The sequence below is a fragment of the Leucoraja erinacea genome, chromosome 29 (assembly GCF_028641065.1).
Source record: "Leucoraja erinacea ecotype New England chromosome 29, Leri_hhj_1, whole genome shotgun sequence".
Lineage (NCBI taxonomy): Eukaryota > Metazoa > Chordata > Chondrichthyes > Rajiformes > Rajidae > Leucoraja > Leucoraja erinaceus.
In genome coordinates this window covers 3,951,291-3,975,116 of record NC_073405.1, presented here as the reverse complement: position 1 = coordinate 3,975,116, position 23,826 = coordinate 3,951,291, and the positions used below count along the sequence as shown (strand labels likewise).

General features: G+C 48.0%; 1 protein-coding gene across 1 annotated transcript in view; it reads right to left on the bottom strand.

Annotated features, from left to right (window-relative positions):
• Nucleotides 1–22,814, bottom strand: part of fbn2b (fibrillin 2b) — a 202,553-nt gene extending 179,739 nt beyond the window's left edge. The window contains 4 exon segments of the mRNA XM_055658365.1: nucleotides 8,085–8,183; nucleotides 9,262–9,344; nucleotides 22,382–22,621; nucleotides 22,726–22,814. Coding sequence (XP_055514340.1) covers nucleotides 8,085–8,183; nucleotides 9,262–9,344; nucleotides 22,382–22,557 — 358 coding nt within the window. The 5' untranslated portion in view covers nucleotides 22,558–22,621; nucleotides 22,726–22,814.
• Nucleotides 22,815–23,826: the final 1,012 nt, after the last annotated feature.

Here is a 23,826-nt window from a genome sequence, read left to right as displayed (position 1 = left end):
CCCGTCCCGCTGCATCACTCCAGCTTTTTGTGTCTATCTTCGGTGTAAAACAGCATCTGCAGTTCCTTCCTACACATTTCACTGTTTCTTGAATGTTGGGGTAGTCCCTGCCTCAACTGCCTCCTCTGGCAGCTCATTGCATAAAGTCGCACTCAAAGACAGTTCCATGCCTACAGCATCGATGCTCTCAGTCACGGTGAACATCACCTTCACTTTATTACTGGCATTTAGACAATAGACAATAGGTGCAGGAGTAGGCCATTCGGCCCTTTGAGCCAGCACCGCCATTCAATGGGATCATGACTGATCATCCCCAATCAGTACCCCGTTCCTGCCTTCTCCCCATATCCCCTGACTCCACTATATTTAAGAGCCCTATCTAGCTCTCTCTTGAAAGCATCCAGAGAACCTGCCTCCACCGCCCTCTGAGGCAGAGAATTCCACAGACTCACAACTCTCTGTGTGAAAAAGTGTTTCCTCATCTCCGTTCTAAATGGTTTACTCCTTATTTTTAAACTGTGTGGCCCCTGGTTCTGGACTCCCCCAAACATCGGGAACATGTTTCCTGCCTCTAGCGTGTCCAAACCCTTAATAATCTTATATGTTTCCATAAAATTCCCTCTCATCCTTCATCTTAAAGTCCAATCCATTTATCTTGTAACTCAGCGGGATAAATACATAGATACATGGTTAGGGAATAACGTTTTTAGTGCAAGGTAAAGCCAGCAAAGTCCGATCAAGGATAGTCCGCAGGGTCACCAAGGAGGTAGATAGTAGTTCAGCACTGCTCTGGATAGACCAGTGGAAGTCAGTGGAACCATCTAGACTACACCATTACATCGATGACCCCATGGACGTCCCTGGCCAGGACCTGTCCCGAAAGCAGTGGACAACCCTCAACCGCTCGAGGACAGACATCGGACGCTATGGGGTAGCGATGAAGAGGTGGGGCCTCGTGGACAGCGCCTCCTGTGAGTGTGGGGACCCTACACAGACGGTGGATCACATGGTCACCGTTGCCCCAAACATCGGCCACCGAATGAATGGTGAACGAGGTCTGATTGACCTGCACAATGACACGTTGGCCTGGCTCGCCTCAACGGAGCTGCAGGTCTAAAAGACACACGACAGAAGGAGAAGCACTGCTCGCTGGTTGTAGCGGGATGGTTGGTTTAGCAGGATTGGTAGGATGACTGTATTCGCCGGCAACAACAGGTCTCCCGACAAGGACAAACCGTGCCATTTCATCACGTGGTATATTCAATTTCAATTCAACTTTAATGTCATCGCACAAATACAAGTATGAGTACAACGAAATGCAGTTTTCCGTCAGTCCGTAGTAGTTGTACATAAAGAAATTAAAAAAAATAGAAAGAGAGAATATACAGAATAATCAAAAAAAAACAGAATAATTAAACAATGGGGACGGAGGGACCGGAGAAATCTATCGGCGGGACTCCGAGTTCAGCAATGTGATTGTATTGTTGTAGAAGCTGTTCCTCATCGTACTAGTACGTGACCTGAGGCTCCTGTACCGCCTCCCTGATAGGAGGAGGGCAAACAGTCCATGGTTGGGGTGTGAGGGGTCTTTGATGATCTTCCCAGCCCGTCTCAGACACTTGTTTTCGGTGGAGGGCATCCATGGCGGGTGCGGGGCAGTGGTTGGGGCTTGGTTGGAGGTCTAGATCGGATCTTGTGCGTGTATCTGGGACATAATCACCGTCCGGCCTGAGATACTGCAACGGCAGAAAAGCTCGGGTACCGATTTAGCGAAGGGTGTGGGACATGGCAGGAAACAGCGAGAGAACTGCAGTTGGTCCCAGGATCCACTCGAGCGGGGAGCGGGGGGGGAGGGGGTGAAATAGGTCAGCCAGCGTTCCAACATCGGATCATTCCATTCTCCGCCGTGACTCACTGGCAGCGTTCCTTACCTCATGTCTGGGATACAGCTGCACCAGCCGGGGTTATCTAGAGCTGAATGTTCCTGGCACAACAACAAACACTCACTATCAATGAGCTCATGGCAAGTGTTGTGTAATAACATTGCTGACATTCCCCACTATCTAGTAGACGCTGGTTTGGGGCTGTTGCTTTGGAATCGGAATCGACTAGCTTCAGGCTCCATGGAAACCTAGGCAGACGCTCCAATTCACTTCATATCACATTTTATAAGGCGCTGGTCAGGCCGCATTTGGAATATTGTGAGCAATTTTGGGCACTGTATCTGAGGAAGGATGTGCTGGCTCTGGAGCGGGTCCTAGAGAAGGTTTACAAGACTGATCTCAGGAACGAGTGGGTTAATATATGATGAGCGTTTGACGGCACTGGGCCCGTACTCGCTGGAGTTTAGAAGAATGAGAGGGGGGACCTCATTGAAACGTACAGAATAGTGAAAGGCTTGGATAGAGTGGATGTGGAGAGGATGCTTCCACTTGTGGGAGAGTCTAGGACTCTAGAGACTCTAGAGGTCGTAGCCTCAGAATTAGATGCTCTTTCAGGAAGGAGATGAGGAGAAATGTCTGTATTCAGAGTGTGGTGAATCTTTGGGAATCTTTGCCACAGATGGCTGTGGGGGCCACAAGTCAGTGGATATTTTTAAGGCAGAGATGGACAGATTCTTGACTTGTACGGGTGTCAGAGGTTATGGGGAGAGGGCAGGAGTATGGGACTAGAAGGGAGCGATAGATCATCCATGATTGAATGGCAGAGAAGAGGATGGGCCGAATGGCCTAATTCTGCTGCTATCACTTATATGACATGAAATATCGGTGAATTATGCAAACTGCCCGATATCACTTCTCCAGTATTCCTGAAATTTGAGAATTCCATGTTCATGCAGATTGATTGCCGACACCCCAAGCAGAGTGTGAGTTGCTGCTCTCCCAGTTTGTCCGGCATCTTCTTCTGGACTGGGGGGGGGGGGGGGGGGGGGGGGAAGGGAAGGAAGGAGAATTGAAGTGATGGGCAACTTGGAGCTCCATCTGCCCCACCCCTTCCCCGCATCCCTTTTGATCATGTGATAGGAGCAGAATTAGGCCATTCGGCCCATCGTCTTCTCCACCATTCAATCATGGCTGATCTATCACTACCTCCTAACCCCATCCTCCTGCCTTCTCCCCATAAACCCTGACACCCATTCTAATTAAGTATCTATCCATCTCTGCCTTAAAAATATCCATTGACTTGGCTTCCACAAAGAATTCCACAGATTCACCAGCCTCTGACTAGAAAAATTCCTCCTTATCTCCTTCTCAAAGGAACGCCCTTTAATTCTTAGGCTGTGACCTCTGGTCCTAGACTCTCCCACCAGTGGAAACATCCCCTCCACGTCCACTCTTTCAAAGCCTTTCACTATTCGGTAATTTCCAAATACAGCTCCAAGAAGAGCCTCCAGATGGTTACATTTAGGTTTGTGCAGCTAACTGACAGATAATTGATTTGTTTTTAAAGAAACAAACTTGAATTGTATTTCCTGGACCTTTCAGGTTCAATAGAGCTGGAGAAGCGATTGGCAGAAGCGAATTCCTAGACATTTCTCCTATTTATATGTTTGTTACATCAGAGGCTGCTTCTCTTCTCTGCTGTATTTCAGTGAAAAGAGGTCACCCAGCTTTTATTTCAGAGATGAGGGACTATTTGTGTGGGAAGAAACTGCAGACAGACACAAAAAGTAGCTCAGCGGGACGGGCAGCATCTCTGGAGAGGAGTGGGTGAAGTTCCGGGTCGAGACCCTTCTTCAGACTGAGAGTCAGGGGAGAGGGAGACAAGAGCTATAGACAGGGGCGTAGAGGGATATAGAACAAATGAATGAAAGATGTGCAAAAAAGTTACAATAATAAAGAAAACAGGCCGTTGTTAGCTGTCTGTAAGGTGAGAACGAGTACAGACACGAGACTCAAGACTAATTTGAAGATAGACACAAAAAACTGGAGTAACTCAGCGGGACAGGCAGCATCTCTGGAGCGAATGAATGGGTGACGTTGGATTGTTAGTGGTTTGTTAGGTGAGAACGGATGACATTTCGGGTCCTGACCCTTCGTTAGACGAGTTAGAGATAAGGGAAACAAGAGATATAGACAATGCTGGAGAGAGATAAAGAACATTGAATGGAAGATATGCAAAACACTAACAATGATAAATGAAAGACCATTGTTAGTTTGTGTAAGAAAGAACTGCAGACGCTGGATAAAATCGAAGGTAGACACAAAATGCTGGAGTAACTCAGCGGGACCGGCAGCATCTCTGGAGAGAAGGAATGGGTGGCGTTGGATTGTTAGTGGTTTGTTAGCTGAGAACAAATACAGACAATGAGACTCAACAAGACGCTTTGAAGCTGGTACAATTTGGGTGGGGGGGGACAGGGGGGGGGGGGGGGGGGAGAGGGGATGAAGGGGTTGGTCGCTCTGTTGCGTGTGAAAGATTAGGCTGTTTGTTTCCCTTGTGCAAGAGCGGATGAAACTCACTATCAAAACATGGAGGGGACGGGGGACACAATTTTTTGGCGATCACGTGCGCAAGCGCACGCACACGCGAGGCTTCGGAGGCTCAATCCAGCGCTAAAAGCGGAGATTTGAAAAATCGGGATCACAAAAACTTGGGGAGCATGTCCCCCACCTCTCAAAACATGGGGGGGGGGGGGGGGGTGTGTCCCCTCTGGCCCCCCCAGGTTTTCCGCCCCTGCCCTTGTGTGTGGCTGGAGAGGGCTGTCCTCTGTCCTCAGAAAGGAATGATCAGCCATGATCACATTGAATGGCGGTGTTGGCTCGAAGGGCCGAATGGCCTCTACTCCTGCTCCTTTTGCCTATTGTCTATAATTATCGTGGTCTTATCAAACATAAGGGTTAGCGCTACACGCTACCAATCCCAGTTGTGGAGACACTGGGATCGTTGTCTCGCTGTAGGACACTGATGTGGGGAGAAGGCAGGAACGGGGGTACTGATTGGGGATGATCAGCCATGATCACATTGAATGGCGGTGCTAGCTCGAAGGGCCGAATGGCCTACTCCTGCACCCATTGTCTATTGATCTTTCCTTTTTATTCCGAATTTTAAATCATGAGCTGTGTTTTTCTCTATAATGTATGATGAATATAAGTAATTTACTAAGCTTTCAGATGAATTTTATGGTGTTTTTATATGCAATGTATTTTATATAACGTCTCTCATCTGGACCTAGAGTCTGAAATAAAATAAAGTTGATACACTGTAAATGGCTCGATTGTAATAATATATTGTCGTTCCGCTGACTGGTTGGCACGTGGTTGAAGCTTTTCACTGTACCTCGGTACACGTGACTCGGTAAACTAAACTGAACTGAGCCACAGTGCTTAAGAGGGAACTGCAGATGCTGGAGAATCGAAGGTTACACAAAAAAGCTGGAGAAACTCAGCGGGTGCAGCAGCATCTATGGAGCGAAGGAAATAGGCAACGTTTCGGGCCGAAACCCTTCAAATTTCGGGTTTCGGCCCGCCTATTTCCTTCGCTCCATAGATGCTGCTGCACCCGCTGAGCCACAGTGCTGTTGTGTAGGGAGTGGGTGATATATCGCTTCAAGTTAGGGTGGTTGACCACTTGGCAAAGAACCTGCAGGTGGTGGCGTTCCCACAAGTCCTTGTCCTTAGTTTCATTTAGAGATACAGCGCGGGAACAGGAACTTCGGACCACTCCGAGTCCGCGCTGACCCACACTATCCGACACACACTCGGGGCAATTTACAATATTACCCAAGCCAATTAACCTACAAGGTTTGTAGGTTAATTGGCTTGGTAAATGTAAAAAAATGTCCCTAGCAGGTGTAGGAGAGTGTTAATGTGCGGGGATCGCTGGTCAGTACGGATCCGGTGGGCCGAAGGGCCTGTTTCCGCGCTGTATCTCTAAACTAAGCCAAAACTAAACTACAAACCTGAACGTGGGTGGAAGCCGGAACACCCGGAGAAAACCCATGCAGGTCACGGGGAAAAATGGAGGGAAGACATTTGTCCAAATCTCAACTGAATTCTGAGGAAAACACAAAGTATTTTAAGGAGGAGGCGGGACTCTGGAATACTTTTTCCCGAGGTTAACTGTCGGGATTAGCGCTCACTTTGAGCGGGAACATCATTGGCCCTGTCAGCTAGACCACTATCACTGCTTCAATGTAATATCGTCAGAGTAGGACTAAACATGAAGAACAGCAACTGATTTTATAACGTAGAAAACATAGAAAAAAAACAAAAACATAGACAATAGGTGCAGGAGTAGAGGCCATTCGGCCCTTCGAGCCTGCACCGCCATTCAATATGGTCATGGCTGATCATCCAACTCAGTATCCTGTACCTGTCTTCTCTCCATACCCCCTGATCGCTTTAGCCACAAGGGCCACATCTAACTCCCTCTTAAATATAGCCAATGAACTATGGCCTCAACTACCTTCTGTGGAAGAGAATTCCACAGGTTCATCACTCTCTGTGTGAAAAATGTTTTCCTCATCTCGGTCCTAAAAGATTTCCCCTCTATCCTTAAACTGTGACCCCTAGTTCTGGACTTCCCCGACATCGGGAACAATCTTCCTGCATCTGGCCTGTCCAACCCCTTAAGAATTTTGTAAGTTTCTATAAGATCCCCCCTCAATCTTCTAAATTCTAGCGAGTACAAGCCGAGTGATACTCGAGCATTTTTCCATCGACTACCAAAATAAAATGCAATTAGTGACCTCAAGTCTCTGGCAGTCACCGATACAGTAGTGCCTCACGCAATCATTTTGAGCGCAGCTGCAATTCAATCTTGAACTTGGAAGAATAAAGCTGGAATATCCCAATATGTTACTGGCACCCAGTGTGTTACAGGCACAAGGCAAATGAAGCCAGACTCGAGTCTCCCAGTTATTCACTCTGTGCATATTCTACACCTACGATAGACACCGAATACTGGAGTAACTCAGCGGGACAGGCAGCATCTCAGGAGAGATGGAATGGGTGACGATTCGGGTTGAGACTGAGAGTCAGGGGCAGTGCCGGATTTAGATGAAGAGATGCCTTAGGCTATTCCACTTGTGAGGCCCCCCCCCCCCCCCCCCCATCCTCCACCCCCACGACTAGAGGAAGATGGAAGTGTTTTAAACTATTTGAGTAAAGCCAAGGATATTTACACCAAGCCATTGAATCTACAAACCCGTACGACTTCGGAGTGTGGGAGGAAACCGAAGATCTCGGAGAAAAACCCACGCAGGTCACGGGGAGAACGTACAAACTCCGTACAGACAGCATCCGTAGTCGGGATCGAACCCGGGTCTCCGGCGCTGCGAGGCAGCAACTCTACCGCTGCGCCACCGTGCCGACCATGCATTGAACATATTCAACGTTTGCAACTCACGCAGCCCCAACTGGGATAAAGAACCCGAAGGAAAGCAGTACAATCTAGTGGAAATTCAACAAAGCTGGCGTTCCTGCATGAAACATACAAACTATTTAACTTATAATTAGACAAGCCTGGGAAGCCCAGCTCACAGCAACAGGCTCTCCCTCCCAGGCAGTCTCCTGACTAGGGAATATTGCTGTGTTTCTTGGCATGAAGCATCAGAGAGCGCACACAATGGTGTTGTATTTAGTCTCTCCCATGTAAACATAGAAATTAGGTGCAGGAGAGTAGAGGCCATTCGGCCCTTCGAGCCTGCACCGCCATTCAATATGATCATGGCTGATCATCCAACTCAGTATCCCGTACCTGCCTTCTCTCCATACCCCCTGATCCCCTTAGCCACAAGGGCCACATCTAACTCCCTCTTAAATATAGCCAATGAACTGTGGCCTCAACTACCCTCTGCGGCAGAGAGTTCCAGAGATTCACCACTCTCTTGTGTGAAAAAAGTTCTTCTCATCTCGGTTTTAAAGGATTTCCCCCTTATCCTATGTAGAGACTGGTCGAAGAACAAAACAACGATAATAAAAGGACAAGTCTCTCTCCAGCACTGCCAGCTCTGTCCGGCGGCAACTCTACCGCTGCGCCTCCGTGTCGCTCACGTGACTATTAGAATAGAATGCGCTTTATGCTGGGTCTGGCTGTTGATTTGTGTGCGTAAGTGTTGTTGGTGCCGATGTATCGCTTACCGGAGCCAGATCCGCAACCGGGCGACAGCTGGCCGTTGGAGCACGTGCATATATTTGGTCTGGAGCAGAAACCATCGCCGCAAGTGTTCCGACAAATGGCTGGACAAAGACAAAAGGAAAAATCACCTCAGACAGTGCCAGCATGGTGCTAAACAATCAAAGACACAGTAGGCCACCATTAACTCATCTAAAGCTATGGCTGTTACATTGATGCTACACTCTCGCACGCAGTGATGTTAGGTCTGCAGCGGCTGGGAGTTGAATTGATACTGAAGGAACTTTTACACTTACATGATGGTGCGATGTTTACACAGTCAGCATGTGTGTTACACTTCAAGTGATACCAAGCAGTCACGGGGCGAGTGACAGATTTTCCGTTTTGTCCGCTTGGTTTAGAGATACAGTGCGGAAACAGGCCCTTCGGCCCACCGAGTCCATGCCGACCTGCGTTCCCCAACACTATTCTATCTATACACACTGGGGACAATTTACATTCATTCCAAGCCAATTAACCTACAGGGTAGACAAAATAGTTGGAGGAACTCAGCGGGTGAGGCAGCATCTATGGAGCGAAGGAAATAGGCAACGTTTTGGGCCGAAACCCTTCTTCAGACACAATTTGGAAAACGATGAGCTAACCAGAACAGGGCAGAAGATACTAAAGTGAGTACTTCAGCAGCAGGAGGTCAAAGTCTTAGTGCAACATTAAATGGCTCCTTTCCAGAAATCACACGATGATAAAATGTGAGTTAGCTCCAAGATGACAATAAGCACAAAATAAAGAGGCCCACTGTTTGATGTGGAGACGATGTTTCCACTAATGGGATAGTCTGGGACTAGAGGTCACAGCCTCAGAATTAAAGGACGTCCCTTTTTGGAAGGAGGTGAGGAGGAATTTCTTTAGTCAGAGGGTGGTGAATCTGTGGAATTCAATGCCACAGGAGGCTGTGGAGGCCAAGTCAGTGGATATTTTTAAGGTAGAGATAGATAGATTCTTGATTAGTACGGGTGTCATGCGTTATGGGGAGAAGGCAGGAGAATGGGGTTAGGAGGGAGAGAGAGATCAGCCTCGATTGAATGGCGGAGTAGACTTGAGTGGGCTGAATGGCCTAATTCTGCTCCTATCACTTATGATCATATGTCCTTACTTCAGTGTGGATGGACTGGCAGTACTTACGCACAATACACTGGTTGCCGCCGGGCAATGTTTTCCATCCGGGACAACAGTAGGAATGAAATCGAGATCCACACACATTGGGCCTGAAAGGAAAGGAGAGAAAAAAGTTAATTAATGTTAGTGTCGGAGCCATTGATGCTTGAGTTCGTTACTCTTTGTATATTATATTATGTCTAGATATTTCTCGCTGTATCATTTTGAACTCTTGGGGTGGGGTTTTGATCAATAGATGGGTGTGGATTTATGTAGATGGGTGTAACTTACAGCGATACGACACAGGGAGTGGTCAGATGAGACGAGAGCTGGCTCGTGAAGTGAAGACTCCGTTTTTGCCAGTTCAGATAGCAGGAACGGATAGATACAATTTGTATAAGATGGTACACAAAAATGGCTGGGGAAACTCAGTGGGTGAGGCAGCATCTATGGAGCGAAGGAAATAGGCGACGTTTCGGGCCGAGACCATAAGGACATAGGTTAAGGAATCTGAGGGGTAACATTTTCACACAAAGGGTGGTGGGTGCATGGAACAAGCTGCCAGAGGAGATCATTGAGGCAGGAACTATCCCAACATTTAAGAAAAAGTTAGACAGGTACAGGTTGGCTTTCATAGCAAGAGGATTTGAGTATGGGAGCAGGGAGGTTCTACTGCAGTTGTACAGGGTCTTGGTGAGACCACACCTGGAGTATTGCGTGCAGTTTTGGTCTCCAAATCTGAGGAAGGACATTATTGCCATAGAGGGAGTGCAGAGAAGGTTCACCAGACTGATTCCTGGGATGTCAGGACTGTCTTATGAAGAAAGACTGGATACTTGGTTTATACTCTCTAGAATTTAGGAGATTGAGAGGGGATCTTATAGAAACTTACAAAATTCTTACGGGGTTGGACAGGCTAGATGCAGGAAGATTGTTCCCGATGTTGGGAAAGTCCGGGACAAGGGGTCACAGCTTAAGGATAAGGGGGAAATCCTTTAAAACCGAGATGATGAGAACTTTTTTCACACAGAGTGGTGAATCTCTGGAACTCTCTGCCACAGAGGGTAGTTGAAGCCAGTTCATTGGCTATATTTAAGAGGGAGTTAGATGTGGCCCTTGTGGCTAAGGGGATCAGGGGGTATGGAGAGAAGGCAGGTACGGGATACTGAGTTGGATGATCAGTCATGATCATATTGAATGGCGGTGCAGGCCCGAAGGGCCGAATGGCCTACTCCTGCATCTAATTTCTATGTTTCTATGGATAGGGCTGGTTTGGAGGGATATGGGCCAAATGCAGGCAGGTGAGACTACTGTAGCTGGGACATGTTGGCCAGTGTGGACAGGTTGGGCTGAAGGGCCTGTTTCCATGCTGTATCACTCTATGAAGGGAACAGTGTAATAAACCTCCGGGAACCGCACGGAAACCTTGGGTGGGGCGCAAAGTCTCCAGAGGTTTCCGTTCAGGTTTCCTAAGTGGGACAGGGGCATTAGGTCCCACCCAATCAGCCTATAGGTAAATCCGGCCCTGCCAAGGTCCCCCTAGATCTCGAGGCCCTACGCTTAAGCCTGTGGTGCTTGTACGCAAATCCGGCCCTGACCGTTCGCCCGCATGTTGGGGACGATTTAAAGTCGCCACGTAACCAACCAATGCATACATCTACGACCTGGGAGGACACTGGAGCGCCCTGAAGAATCCCACTCTGTCACGAGAATGATGCACACACGTCACACAGGCAGCAAAACCAGGTAACAGGATTGAACCAAGGTCACTGGAGCTATGTTGCAGCATCACTGGACTGGGCATCTTATCATTCCTTGTATCTTTCTAACGATTATGCTTAAGAACTGTAGAAGCCGGAAAAATCGAAGGCAGACGATAAAGCAGGAGAAACTCAGCGGGTGAGGCAGCATCTATGGAGCGAAGGAATAGGTGACGTTTCGGGTCGACACCCTTCGAAGAAGGGTCTCGACCCGAAACGTCACCTATTCCTTCGCTCCATAGATGCTGCCTCACCCGCTGAGTTTCCAGAAGGGTCTCGACCCGAAACGTCGCCTATTCCTTCGCTCCATTTTCACACAGAGGGTGGTGAATCTCTGGAACTCTCTGCCACAGAGGGTAGTTGAGGCCAGTTCATTGGCTATATTTAAGAGGGAGATGTGGCCCTTGTGGCTAAGGGGATCAGGGGGTATGGAGAGAAGGCAGGTACGGGATACTGAGTTGGATGATCAGCCATGATCATATTGAATGGCGGTGCAGGCTCGAAGCGCCGAATGGCCTACTCCTGCACCTAATTTCTATGTTTCCATGTTTCTATGTTTCCATAGATGCTGCCTCACCCGCTGAGTTTCCAGAAGGGTCTCGACCTGAAACGTCGCCTATTCTTTCGCTCCATAGATGCTGCCTCACCCGCCGAGTTTCTCCAGCTTTTTTCTAACGATTGTGATAGGGTCATAAGGAATAGGAGTAGAATTAGGCCATTCGGCCTATCGAGTCTACTCCGCCATTCAATCATGGCTGATTTTTCCCTCTCCCTTCTAACCCCATTCTCCTGTCTTCTCCCCATAACCACTGACATCCGTACTAATCTAGAAAATATACATATGCCATCAGATTTAGACACAAAACTCAACATGGACTAATCATAGTTTTATAAAGGATATATCTATGTTCATTGTGACTTGCTTGCTCGATGTCTCCATTTCTAAAGCCCTATGTTACCGTATGCTTCCTTAACCATTCTCAAACAACCAGATTAGTGCAGGTCTAAAGGGAGACGTATTTGGGTTGAGACCCGAAGTTTCACCCATTCCTTCTCTCCAGAGATGCTGCCTGTCCCGCTGAGTGACTCCAGCATTTTGGGGTCTATCTTCTGTTTAAAACAGCATCAGAAGTTCCTTCCTACGCAGAGTAAATGCATATACATATACACACACAACCAGGGCACATTGAACACTTCAGCCGAACGTATGCGACCATCATGTTATACACCTTAAAACGTCAATGCCGGCCTCCAACAACCCAAATCCTGCCCAATTCCAGATGGGTGCAATTTTAATCAAAGCAAGATATTAAAATGGCTTGAATTTATTCTTTATTAAACAGAACAAAACCAGACACAGAGTCCTCACTCCGACAGATAAATAAATTCATACATTCATTCATCATCGTTCAAAAAACGTTAGTGGCGCTGGTTTTCGACGGGAACGGTGACGGACTCACCACACATCTCTGTCCTCCAGTTCCTGCCGACATCCACCGCTGGAAGTATAGGATTTTTGTGTGTGTGTGTGTGTGTGTGTGTGTGTGTGTGTGTGTGTGTGTGTGTGTGTGTGTGTGTGTGTGTGTGTGTGTGTGTGTGTGTGTGTGTGTGTGTGTGTGTGTGTGTGTGTGTGTGTGTGTGTGTGCGCGTGCATGTGTGTGTGCGTGTGCATGTGCGCGCGTGTGTGTGTGTGTGTGTGTGTGTGCGCGTGTGTGTGCGTGTGTGTGTGCTTTATCGTCATTCCTTACAATATCGTGTGCGACAGTGATCACCACTTCTACCGAAGGGAGACAGAAATGCAGGAGAAACTCAGCGGGTGAGGTTCACAAGTTATGGGAGTAGAATTAGGCCATTCGGCCCATCGAGTCTACTCCACCATTCAATCATGGCTGATCTATCTCTGCCTCCTAACCCCATTTTCCTGCCTTCTCCCCGTAATCCTCGACACCCGTTCTAATCAAGAATGTGTCTATCTCTGCCTCAAAAATATCCACTGACTTGGCCTCCACAGCCCTCAGTGGCAATGAGTTCCACAGATTAACTACCCTCTGACTAAAGAAGTTCCTCCTCAGCTACTTTCTAAAAGAGCGCCTTTTAATTCTGAGGCTGTGACCTCTGGTCCTAGACTCTCCCACCAGTGGAAACATCCTCTCTACATCCACTCTATCTATGCCTTTCATTATTCTGTAAGTTTCAATGAGGTCCCCCCTCAACTTTCTAAACTCCAGCGAGTGCAGGCCCAGTGCTGTCAAATGCTCATCGTATGCTAAGCCACTCATTCCTGGGATCACTCCTGTAAACCTCCTCTGGACCCTCTCCAGAGTCGGCACATCCTTCCTTTTTCATTTCCAACCTCATTTTCTTGCATTTTGATGGAAGGAATTGGCAACAGCACAGCCTTCCAGTCTGGCAGGTTTTTTTTCTTGTTCAAATTCTCTCTTCTTAAGACCCCAGATCTCGAGCGACTACCAGTTTACTGGACCCAAGGGGGTTAAGATATTTGGCTGGGAAATGTAACGGTCAATCTTAATCATGGGCTTGCTTTCCACGGCTGTTTCACAAGCTCGCACGCTGCATAGCAGCAGAGGATGGTGAGCAAGGACAGTCACGTGGAACTCCACCAACACAAGAACTACACACACCCTTTCACTCACTGGTTAAAGTCTAAAGTGGAATGGAAGAGCTGAATGAGTTGGTCCAGTTTAGATTATTGTCACGTATACCGAGGCACAGTGTCTGCGCTAACCAGTCAGCAGCAAGACAATAGACACAAAAAGCTGGAGTAACTCAGCGGGGACAGGCAGCATCTCTGGAGGGAATGCATGGGCGACGTTTTGGGTCGAGACTCTTCTTCAGACCTCAGTCTCGACCCGAAACGTCACCCATTCCTTCCCTCCAGAGATGCTGCCCGTCCCGCTGAGTTACTCCAGCTTTTTGTGTCCATCTTCGGTTGAAATCAGCATCTGCAGTTCCTTCTTACACAGCAGAAAGACAATACATGATTACAAGCGAGCCATTTACAGTGTATAGATGCATGATAAGGGAATAACGTTTAGTGCAAGCTAAAGCCAGCAAAGTCCGATCAAGGATAGTCCGAGGGTCACAAAAGAGGTAGATAGTAGTTCAGCACCGCTCTCTGGTTGTTGGTAGGATGATTCAGTTGCCTGATAACAGCTGGGAAGAAACTGTCCCTGAATCTGGAGGTGTGTGTTTTCACACGTCTGTACCTTTTGCCTGATGGGAGAGGGGAGAAGAGGGAGTGGCCGGGGTGGGACTGGTCCTTGATTATGTTGCTGGCCTTGCTGAGGCAGCGGGAGGTTTGCAGCTGAGCTAACTCCTGTTCATTCTTTTGTAGCTGTTTATAGATCAAAGAACACTGTGGGAGTGCCACATTTGTATCTCTGTCCAGATCTGGCATTGCATACGACATCAGAACACAGGGGCGATCTCCCCACAACAAACTGCCTGTGTAGAAAATAGGACAGAGTTCTTCCTTCATATTGCGGGAGGGATTCAGATGTGGGCCAAACGCAGGCAGGTGGGACTAGTGTAGCTGGGACATGTTGGCCAGTGTGGGCAAGTTGGGCCGAAGGGCCTGTTTCCATGTTGTATCACCCAATGACTCTACAGAACCAGGGGCCACACAGTTTAAGAATAAGGAGTAAGCCATTTAGAATGGAGACGAGGAAACACTTCTTCTCACAGAGAGTGGTGAGTCTGTGGAATTCACTGCCTCAGAGGGCGGTGGAGGCGGGTTCTCTGGATGCTTTCAAGAGAGGGTTCTTAAAAATAGCGGAGTCGGGAGATATGGGGAGAAGGCAGGAACGGGGTACTGATTGGTGATGATCAGCCACGATCACATTGAGTGACGGTGCTGGCTCGAAGGGCCGAATGGCCTGCTCCTGCACCTATTGTCTATTGACCTAGCAGGTTCACAAACCCGTGTCCTGAACCTGAACACAAGAAGAATTACAAGAAGCAAATTGGCGGTGAAAGAATGAAGACCTTTACTAAATGTATTGAATGTGGGGCGGCAATTGGTAATAGTTAACGAAGAGATACTTGACATAACAATTATTCACTCCTGTCAAACATCAAAACAAATGAAGCAAGAGGGCTGGGCCCTGGCCTACAAAGGAGAAGATGGATGGAGAATGTCGGAGTTGAACGCCACACACACACACATGGGCCTTTTGGCTCAAGTCATCCATGCCGACCGTGAAACTCATCTACACTAATCCCCTTTGCCCGCATTAAGCCGTATCCCTCTGCTCCTTTCTTATCCAAGCTCCTGTCCTAATGCATTGAATTTGTATCCGCCTCTACCACTCCCCCGGATAGGACGCAATCCAAAGAGGGGGCAAACAAAACAGCCAGAAGAACAGCTGGCCGTGGAATCCAGCAAAGAAATGAAAAATGGCGACAGAATAAGGGGGAAAAATTACCGTGAAATCTTCAATGAATAAAGGGCCGGTCCCACGCGCACGCAACTCCATGCGGCAAGCGCGATCTAAAGGGCCGGTCCCACGAACACGCGACTCCATGCGGCAAGCGCGATCTAAAGGGCCGGTTCCACGCGCACGCAACTCCATGCCGCAAGCGCGACCTAACGTGGCCGCTTAAACCGTATGTCGTCACGGGGCTGGTTCCACTTCGATCGCCGGAGCCGTATGTGCGGAGTTGTGCGGAGCTGGTCCCGAAATCGCGCGGGGCTGCGGAAAACTGACCGTACGGCAACGGCCTGCCGTCCCGCATCCGCCTCGACGCCGTACGTCACGCGTTAACGTCCCGCAACAAAAGCTTTAAACAGAGGAAGGAACTGAAGAAAATCATCACTAGCTGGGCAGCATAGAAATATAGATAAATAGGTGCAGGAGTAGGCCATTCGGCCCTTCGAGCCTGCACCAATTCTCCGCCACAGAAGGTAGTTGACGCCACAGTTCATTGGCTATATTTAAGAGGGAGTTAGATGTGGTCCTTGTGGCTAAAGGGATCGGGGGTATGGAGAGAAAGCAGGTACAGAATACAGAGTTGGATGATCACCCATGATCATATTGAATGACGGTGCAGGCTCGAAGGGCCGAATGGCCTACTCCTGCACCTATTTACTATTCACACCTTGTCCGCCAGACCACTGCCCTTTATCAATATGTTTGACCATCCTCTCTCCACAGAAGGCAGCAGCATCTCTAGAGAACATGGACAAACACAAAGCACTTCCTTTCTCTGCATCTTGGACTTGCTTTAGTTCTACCTATTCCAAGCTCTCAAGAAAGGTCGTCAACTGAAAAAAAAACCCTCTAGTTTCCCTGCCTATCGATGTTATCTGACCTGGCGAGTATTTCTAGCAGTTTCTGCTTTGGTTTTGAGTTTCCGTCATCGCCTGTATTTCTCTGTGCCAAAGCAGAAACCTTTAAGCATTGAATTCCTTCCAATTTATTAAACTCCATCTGTACTAACTCCAATCAACAATGAATTATGACGTTTAGTGTAGTTCAGTTTATTCAAGAAATTTGTCTCTTAACCCTAGGTCTCGTAAGCCAGCTTCAGTTCAGTTCAGTTTAGTTTATTGTCACGTGTACCGAGGTACAGTGAAAAGCTTTTGTTGCGCGCTAACCTGTCAGCGGAAAGACAATACATGATTACAATCGGGCCATTTACAGTGTACAGATACATGATAAGGGATTAACGTTTAGTGCAAGGTAAAGCCAGCAAAGTCCGATCAAGGATAGTCCAAGGGTCACCAATGAGGTAGATAGTAGTTCAGCACTGCTCTCTGGTTGTGGTGGGATGGTTCAGTTGCCTGATAACAGCTGGGAAGACACTGTCCTTGAATCAATAAACAATAGGAGTTGGCCATTCGGCCCTTCGAGCCAGCATCGCCATTCCATGTGATCATGGTTGATCATCCACAATCAGTACCCCGTTCCTGCCTTCTCCCCATATCCCCTGACTCCGCTATCTTTAAAGCCCTATCTAGCTCTCTCTTGAAAGCATCCAGAGAACCTGCCTCCACCGCCCTCTGAGGCAGAGAATTCCACAGACTTGCAACTCTCTGTGTAAAAATCTATTTCCCCATCTCCGTCCTAAATGGCTTAGCCCTTATTCACAACATGACACTTAGACACAAAGACATTTGTGTCCCTAGCATAAAATGCAGGCGTAACTCAGCAGGTGAGGCAACATATCTCTGAACCGATCTAAATCTGCAAGAAATAATAATAATTCCTAAGGCCCAGGAACCATGAAGTCCATTACAATTCCATGTATTTGTGTTTTCATTTACAACCGATACAAGTTCAGAGTCAGGTTGGGATCCAAGTCAGGCAGAATCATCTCTCTGCAGATGACAATCCCGCAACATTTATGAATCAGAATGCTTAGAATATGGCTTCATTAAGGCTTTGACCCAGATTTAATCCGACTCCACCTCACCGCACTGTGCGGTCTCAGATGGAGGTTTCCATGAGAGTGTAGCATTTACGAATGCCCAAAGCTCTCTCCAGACTGGGCAGCAATCAGTGATACAAATAAGGTTAGTCACAGAATGATACAGCGTGGAAACAGGCCCTTCAGCCCAACTTGCCCACACCGACCAACATGACCCAGCTCCACTAGCCCCACCTGCCTGCTTTTGGTCTATGTCCCTCCAAACCTGCCCTATCCTAACCTGTTTCTTAATTGGGACTATCCCAGCCTCAACTACCTCCTCTGGCAGCTTGTTCCATACACCCACCACTCATTGTGTGAAAAAGTTACCCCTCAGGTTCACATTAAATCTTTTCCCGTTCACCTTGAACCCATGTCCTCTGGTCCTTCATTCACCAACTCTGGGCAAGAGACTCTGTGCATCTATCCAATCTATTCCTCTCATGATTTTATACACCTCTATAAGATCACCCCCTCATCCTGCTGCGCTCAAAGGAATAGAGTCCCAGCCTGCTCAACCTCTCCCTATAGCTCACACCCTCTAAGTAGACACAAAATGCTGGAGTAACTCAGTGGGACAGGCAGCATCTCTGGAGAGAAGGAATGGGCGACGTTTTGAGTCGAGACCCTTCTTCAGACTGATCTCAGGGGAAGGTGCGGGACAAAGATAGAATGTAGCCGGAGAGAGTGGGAGAACTGGGAAGGGGAAGGGGATGGAGGAAGAAAGCAAGGGCTATCTGAAGATTGAGAAGTCAATGTTCATACCTCTGGGGTGAAATATGAGGTGCTGTTCCTCCAATTTGCGCTGGGCCTCACTCTGACAATGGAGGAGGCCCAGGACAGAAAAGGATTGGGAATGGGAGGGGGAGTTGAAGTGCTGGGCCACCTGGAGATCAGGTACGTAGACCGAGCGGAGGTGTTCAGCGAAATGATCGCCGAGCCTGCCCTTGGTCTCGCCGATGTAGAGAAGTTGACACCTGGAACAGCGAATACAGTAGATGAGGTTGGAGGAGGTGCAAGTGAACCTCTGCCTCACCTGGAAAGACTGTTTGGGTCCTTGGATGGAGTCGAGTGGGGAGGTAAAGCAACAGGTGTTGCATCTCCTGCGGTTGCAGGGGAAAGTACCTGGGGAGGGGGTGGTTTGGGTGGGAAGGGACGAGTTGACCGGGGAGTTTCGGAGGGAACGGTCTCTGCGGAAAGCAGAAAAGGGTGGAGATGGGAAGATGTGGCCAGTGGTTGTATCCCGTTGGAGGTGGTGAAAATGTTGGGGAGGATTATACATCAGGAGGTGCAACTGCAGAGCAAATAAAATCATGGGAGACCCCTTCCACCCCTGCAACGGACTGTTCCAGCTGCTACGGTCAGGCAAACGCCTCCGTTGCCATGCGGTGAAAACGGAGAGGTTGAGAAGGAGTTTCTTCCCAGAGGCAATTCGGACTGTACATGCCTATCTCACCAGGGACTAACTCTACAGAACATTTTTCCTTCCATTATTTATTATGTAAAAGAATATGTGTGTTATGATTGTGTTTATAATTTGTTTTTGTTTTGTTGTTTGTCTTTTGCACAAAAGTCCGCGAGCATCGCCACTTTCATTTCACTGCACATCTCGTATGTGTATGTGACAAATAAACCTGACTTGACTTGATATAGACTCTCTAGGCCTGACAACATCCTTGTAAATTTACATAATAAAAGTTACTAGAGATAACAAGCAAATACAGTTAATCTTTTATTTGACAAATTCTCATCAAATCAAATGAAGACACTGAAGAATTACGAGAGGCAATTACGGAAAAAATCCCCACAGAAGCACAGCATAGTCCAGTCTTCACCAAATGTGACGATGGGTTTGAGTTAGGCAGGAATACAGAGTAGATCATGTCAAATAATTCTTAAACCCTCAAATCGAACTTTTAAAATCACGATTTTGCTGGGTGTGGTTTAGGAGACTCTCACCTCCATAGAAACATAGTAAATAGGTGCAGGAGTAGGCCATTTGTCCCTTCGAGCCTGCACCGCCATTCAATATGATCATGGCTGATCATCCAACTCAGTATCCCATCCCTGCCTTCTCTCCATACCCCCTGATCCCTTTAGCCACAAGGGCCACATCTAACTCCCTCTTAAATATAGCCAATGAACTGTGGCCTCAACTACATTCCGTGGCAGAGAATTCCACAGATCACCACTCTCTGTGTGAAAAAAAATGTTCTCATCTCGGTCCTAAAAGACTTCCTCCTTATCCTTAAACTGTGACCCCTTGTTCTTGACTTCCCCAACATCGGGAACAATCTTCTTGCATCTAGCCTGATGCAAATGGCTTAATAGGGGATAGTAAGGTGCTAACATTGCCCCCAGTGTGTGAAAGAAGGTGGTTTCAGACTGGAGATGAGATATTATCAGTCTAACTCCCTCTTAAATATAGCCAATGAACTGGCCTCAACTACCTTCTGTGGCAGAGAATTCCACAGGTTCACCACTCTCTGTTCCGTTACAATGGAACAGCTTTACTCTTGCTGAATGCATTCATTCATTAGTTCCACATCTCTCTACATCACCGTCTATATATCTCTCCTTTCCCTTCCCCCGTCTGAAGAAGGGTCTCGGCCCGGAATGCCACCTATTCCGCTGAGCGATCCAGCATTTTGTGTCTACCTTTGAATGTGTGAAGGCTACACATGCAGGGTGTAATTTGCAACCTGACGCAAGGTTTAAACCAGCATCTGCAGTTCAGTTCCTTCCTACACAATAGAGCCTTAGTCTGGATCAAAGGTCCCAGCAACGACGTGTGTGCATTTCAACTCGACCGACACTTAAAAGTTCATTGGAAGAGCATTACAAAATGTTCATGGAAAATCAACTCTAACAGCCACAGCAGGCCGGCCACCAGCATCAAACACACAATACTCGTTGTCCAGCTTTTGCAACCTCTCCAGCCCGCCAACAACAGGCAAAAACATAACATTTCCCTCCTTCAATGTTCAAGGACACTTATGCGGCCAACTTTAAAAGATGCCCGTTTCTTCACATGCTAATTCAAGTCCTACATACTTTCTGAGTCTGCGATTTAAACAGAATCCATAATATCTAAACATCATAGAAACATTGAAAATAGGTGCAGGAGTAGGCCATTCGGCCCTTCATAGAAACATTGAAAATAGGTGCAGGAGTAGGCCATTCGGCCCTTCATAGAAACTTAGAAAATAGGTGCAGGAGTAGGCCATTCAGCCCTTCGAGCCAGCACTGCCATTCTGATCCGCTGAGTTACTCCAGTGTTTTGTGTCTACCCACCATTCAATATGATCATGGCTGATGTTCCAAAATCTGTACCCTGTTCCAGCATTCCCCCCTCCCCCCCCCCCCCCCACAACCCTAGATTCCTTTAGCCCTAAGAGCTAAATCTAACTCTCTCTTGAAAACAACTCACAAGACACATTTAATTTAGGCTCGATTTTAAATTGACTTTAAATTTCTTTGGCAATAAATTCAATGCAGGGTAACATTACTTGTGGTATCTAATCACTTTCTCTGCATTGGCCCTGATCAGATTCCATTGAACCACATACAGTTTTCAGTGCATTTCTCATTGCAGCTTCAAAAACTCCAAGCATTTGCAGCGAGTGATATTCACTAATTAGATCCACATCTTGTTTGTTTTTTTTTTAAACCACAGCAGAGGTTTTCATGGTTAAAACCACAGAATCCCCCTAAAACAATGCTAAACATCCTGAAATGCCATGTCCCACACAGCGGAATGTGACTTATGCACTCACAATTAACCAGCCGTCACCCCTCCCCCCCATCTCCTTGCGTTTGAATTAGTTTCCAGCGGGCTCATTTCTGGTGCTGACTTTTACTACTCGAGTCCCTAGGTCCCCAACGTTAGTTAAAGTGCATGAAAGCAAAACTCACATGGAAACTGTACGCGAAAGTTCAAATGCGGGGGTTCTTTAAAACACAAAAAAGCTGCAAGCGAGTCTTCAAGCGAGTGGCTTGAGGGTTTTTTTTTCCTTGACCACAACTTTGAAAGATCATTCCCCCCCCCCCCCCAAGCCCCCAGTCCCAATCGCCTCACCTCACTCCCCACCCCAAATCACATTCTAACCAAGACAAAAGAAATGGGCATCTTTCAAGAGTAAACCTGTAAAAACCCAGCCCTGAGGGGACTCAACTCTGTCCCTTTATCAGCGGTTCTGCCGCCCTCTCTTTAAAGAGGCCTGGCGTCTCCTTGCAACCGCATCCATCCTCTCGCTGCGAGTCCAACTCTGCCTCCAACACTCGACCCCATTCTCCACACAAAAGCACAGCGTTGGAGGCAAATGGGAGCGGGCGGGGGGTCGGGGTTTGGGTGGGAAGTGGCCAAACAGGGGAGAGGATCACCTAACTTTGCAAACTCCCCTTTCTTGCACGGCAGCTCACCCCGGGTGCCGAGCGGCGTTTGTTTCATGCCACAGTCAACTTTTAGTATTCAATATGGGTGATTTGGGAACGTTGACTCTTTGCTTGGGAAATGGGTCACGTTTGGGACTGTAGATCCCCTGATCGATCAGGTATCTTATGACTGTAATCGGCTCGATATCTGACTAATCGATTAGATATCTGACTGTAATCGATCAGATATCTGACTAATCGGCTAGATCTGACTGTAATCGATCAGATATCTGACTAATCGATTAGATGTCTGACTGTAATCGATTAGATATCCGACTGTAATCGATCAGATATCTGACTGTAATCGACCAGGTATCTGACTAATCGATCAGATGTCTGACTAATCGATTAGATGTCTGACTGTAAACGATCAGGTATCTGACTAATCGATTAGATATCTGACTGTAATCGACTAGATATTTGTAATCGGCTCGATATCTGACTAATCGATTGGGTGTCTGACTGTAATCGATTCGATATTTGACTGTAATTTGTTCGGATATTGGCAAATGAATGAACTTTACCCTCTCAAGTTGTCTTGGCCTCGTCTCCTGACCCGCGACTGTGAGTCTCTGTCGGCGACAGCGGCGAATCTTGCCGCCCTGAAGTCGCCCTCTTGCTGGCCCTTCGCCGCTTCAGTGGCAAGGCAGGCGAGAGCCGCACATCCCAGCACCAACTTGCCTATCCACCGTGGCCCCATGCTGCACAAGCCTCCGGGAGAGACGGCTGCACACTTAGCTCCCCTCTGGTCCACTCCGGCCGGGCTGGTGTTGTGGGGGGGGGGGGGGGGGGGGGGGTTGCAGAGAGAGAAAAGAGATAAAATTAGACCGGTCTCAACTCCCCCCCTCTCTCTCTCCCACACACTCACCAAGTGCTGACACTGTGAACAGCAAGAGGAGTCGGCGTTGCAGCCGGAGCTCTGTAGCAAAGTTTCAGACAAAGCCCAGAGTTTGTACCTACCATCAATGGGAGCGCACCAGCGAGCAGCGGGGGGACATCTGCTTCCAATCAATAGCCAGCGAATTCCTCCAGGGTCGGGGGATCCTGATCAGCCTGGAGCTCTTTGTTTGCTGGGGGATCCGGGCCAGGGAGGGAATAAAGTCCTAACCTGAGTGGGACAGAAGGGGGAGGGGGAGGAGGAGGAGGAGGGGGGTGAGAAGCAAGGGGGAGGGCGAAAGCTGTCTCCAAAGCTGGGCAAGGGGCGGATCTTGGTCTGCAGCAGCAAGAGGCGAATGGGCCAACCCTACACATTCCTCAGTCTGCACATAGACACAGATGGCTGGAGTAACTCAGCGGGGCAGGCAGCATCCCGGGACCCTTCTCTCCAGAGATGCTGCCTGTCCCGCTGAGTTGCTCCCTCCAGAATTTTGTGTCCATCTTCGGTTTAAACCAACATTCTGCAAATCTTTCCTGTACATGCCACTGCAAAGTCCCCTCAAGTAATGCCTACTTTCCCCTGACTCTCAGTCTGAAGAAGGGTCTCGACCCGAAACGTCACCCATTCCTTCTCTCCAGAGATGCTGCCTGTCCCGCTGAGTTACTCCAGCATTTTGCCTCCATCTTCGCTCTTTGTACCTGTACCAACATCTGCAATTCCCTCCTACACTAATTCCTGTGCTATTCTATTCCCTGTGGGTTCTGAGACCGAATCCTGGTTTTGAAACCTCTAAATGGTGTCTTCAGGCTGGCTTCAGTGATTAGAAAACAGGTAAGTGGTTGGCAGGTTACAAGTCTTGTGAAAAGCATTGAGAAGTTGGTCACCTGAGTGATAGCCACACACCTGTAGAGTTATCGGTCTGCCTCCCTCAGGCAAGTGCAAACAAGCAGATGTGCCGCGCAACACAACAGCCTTCACTTACAAAATTACAGCCTGGCTCTGTTCTTCATTCTTTTCGTGACGTCTTCATCGCCCCAACAAGTTTCTTATTGGTGTGGCCCAATGTCAGGCGTGGAGTTGGGGCAGGAAGAT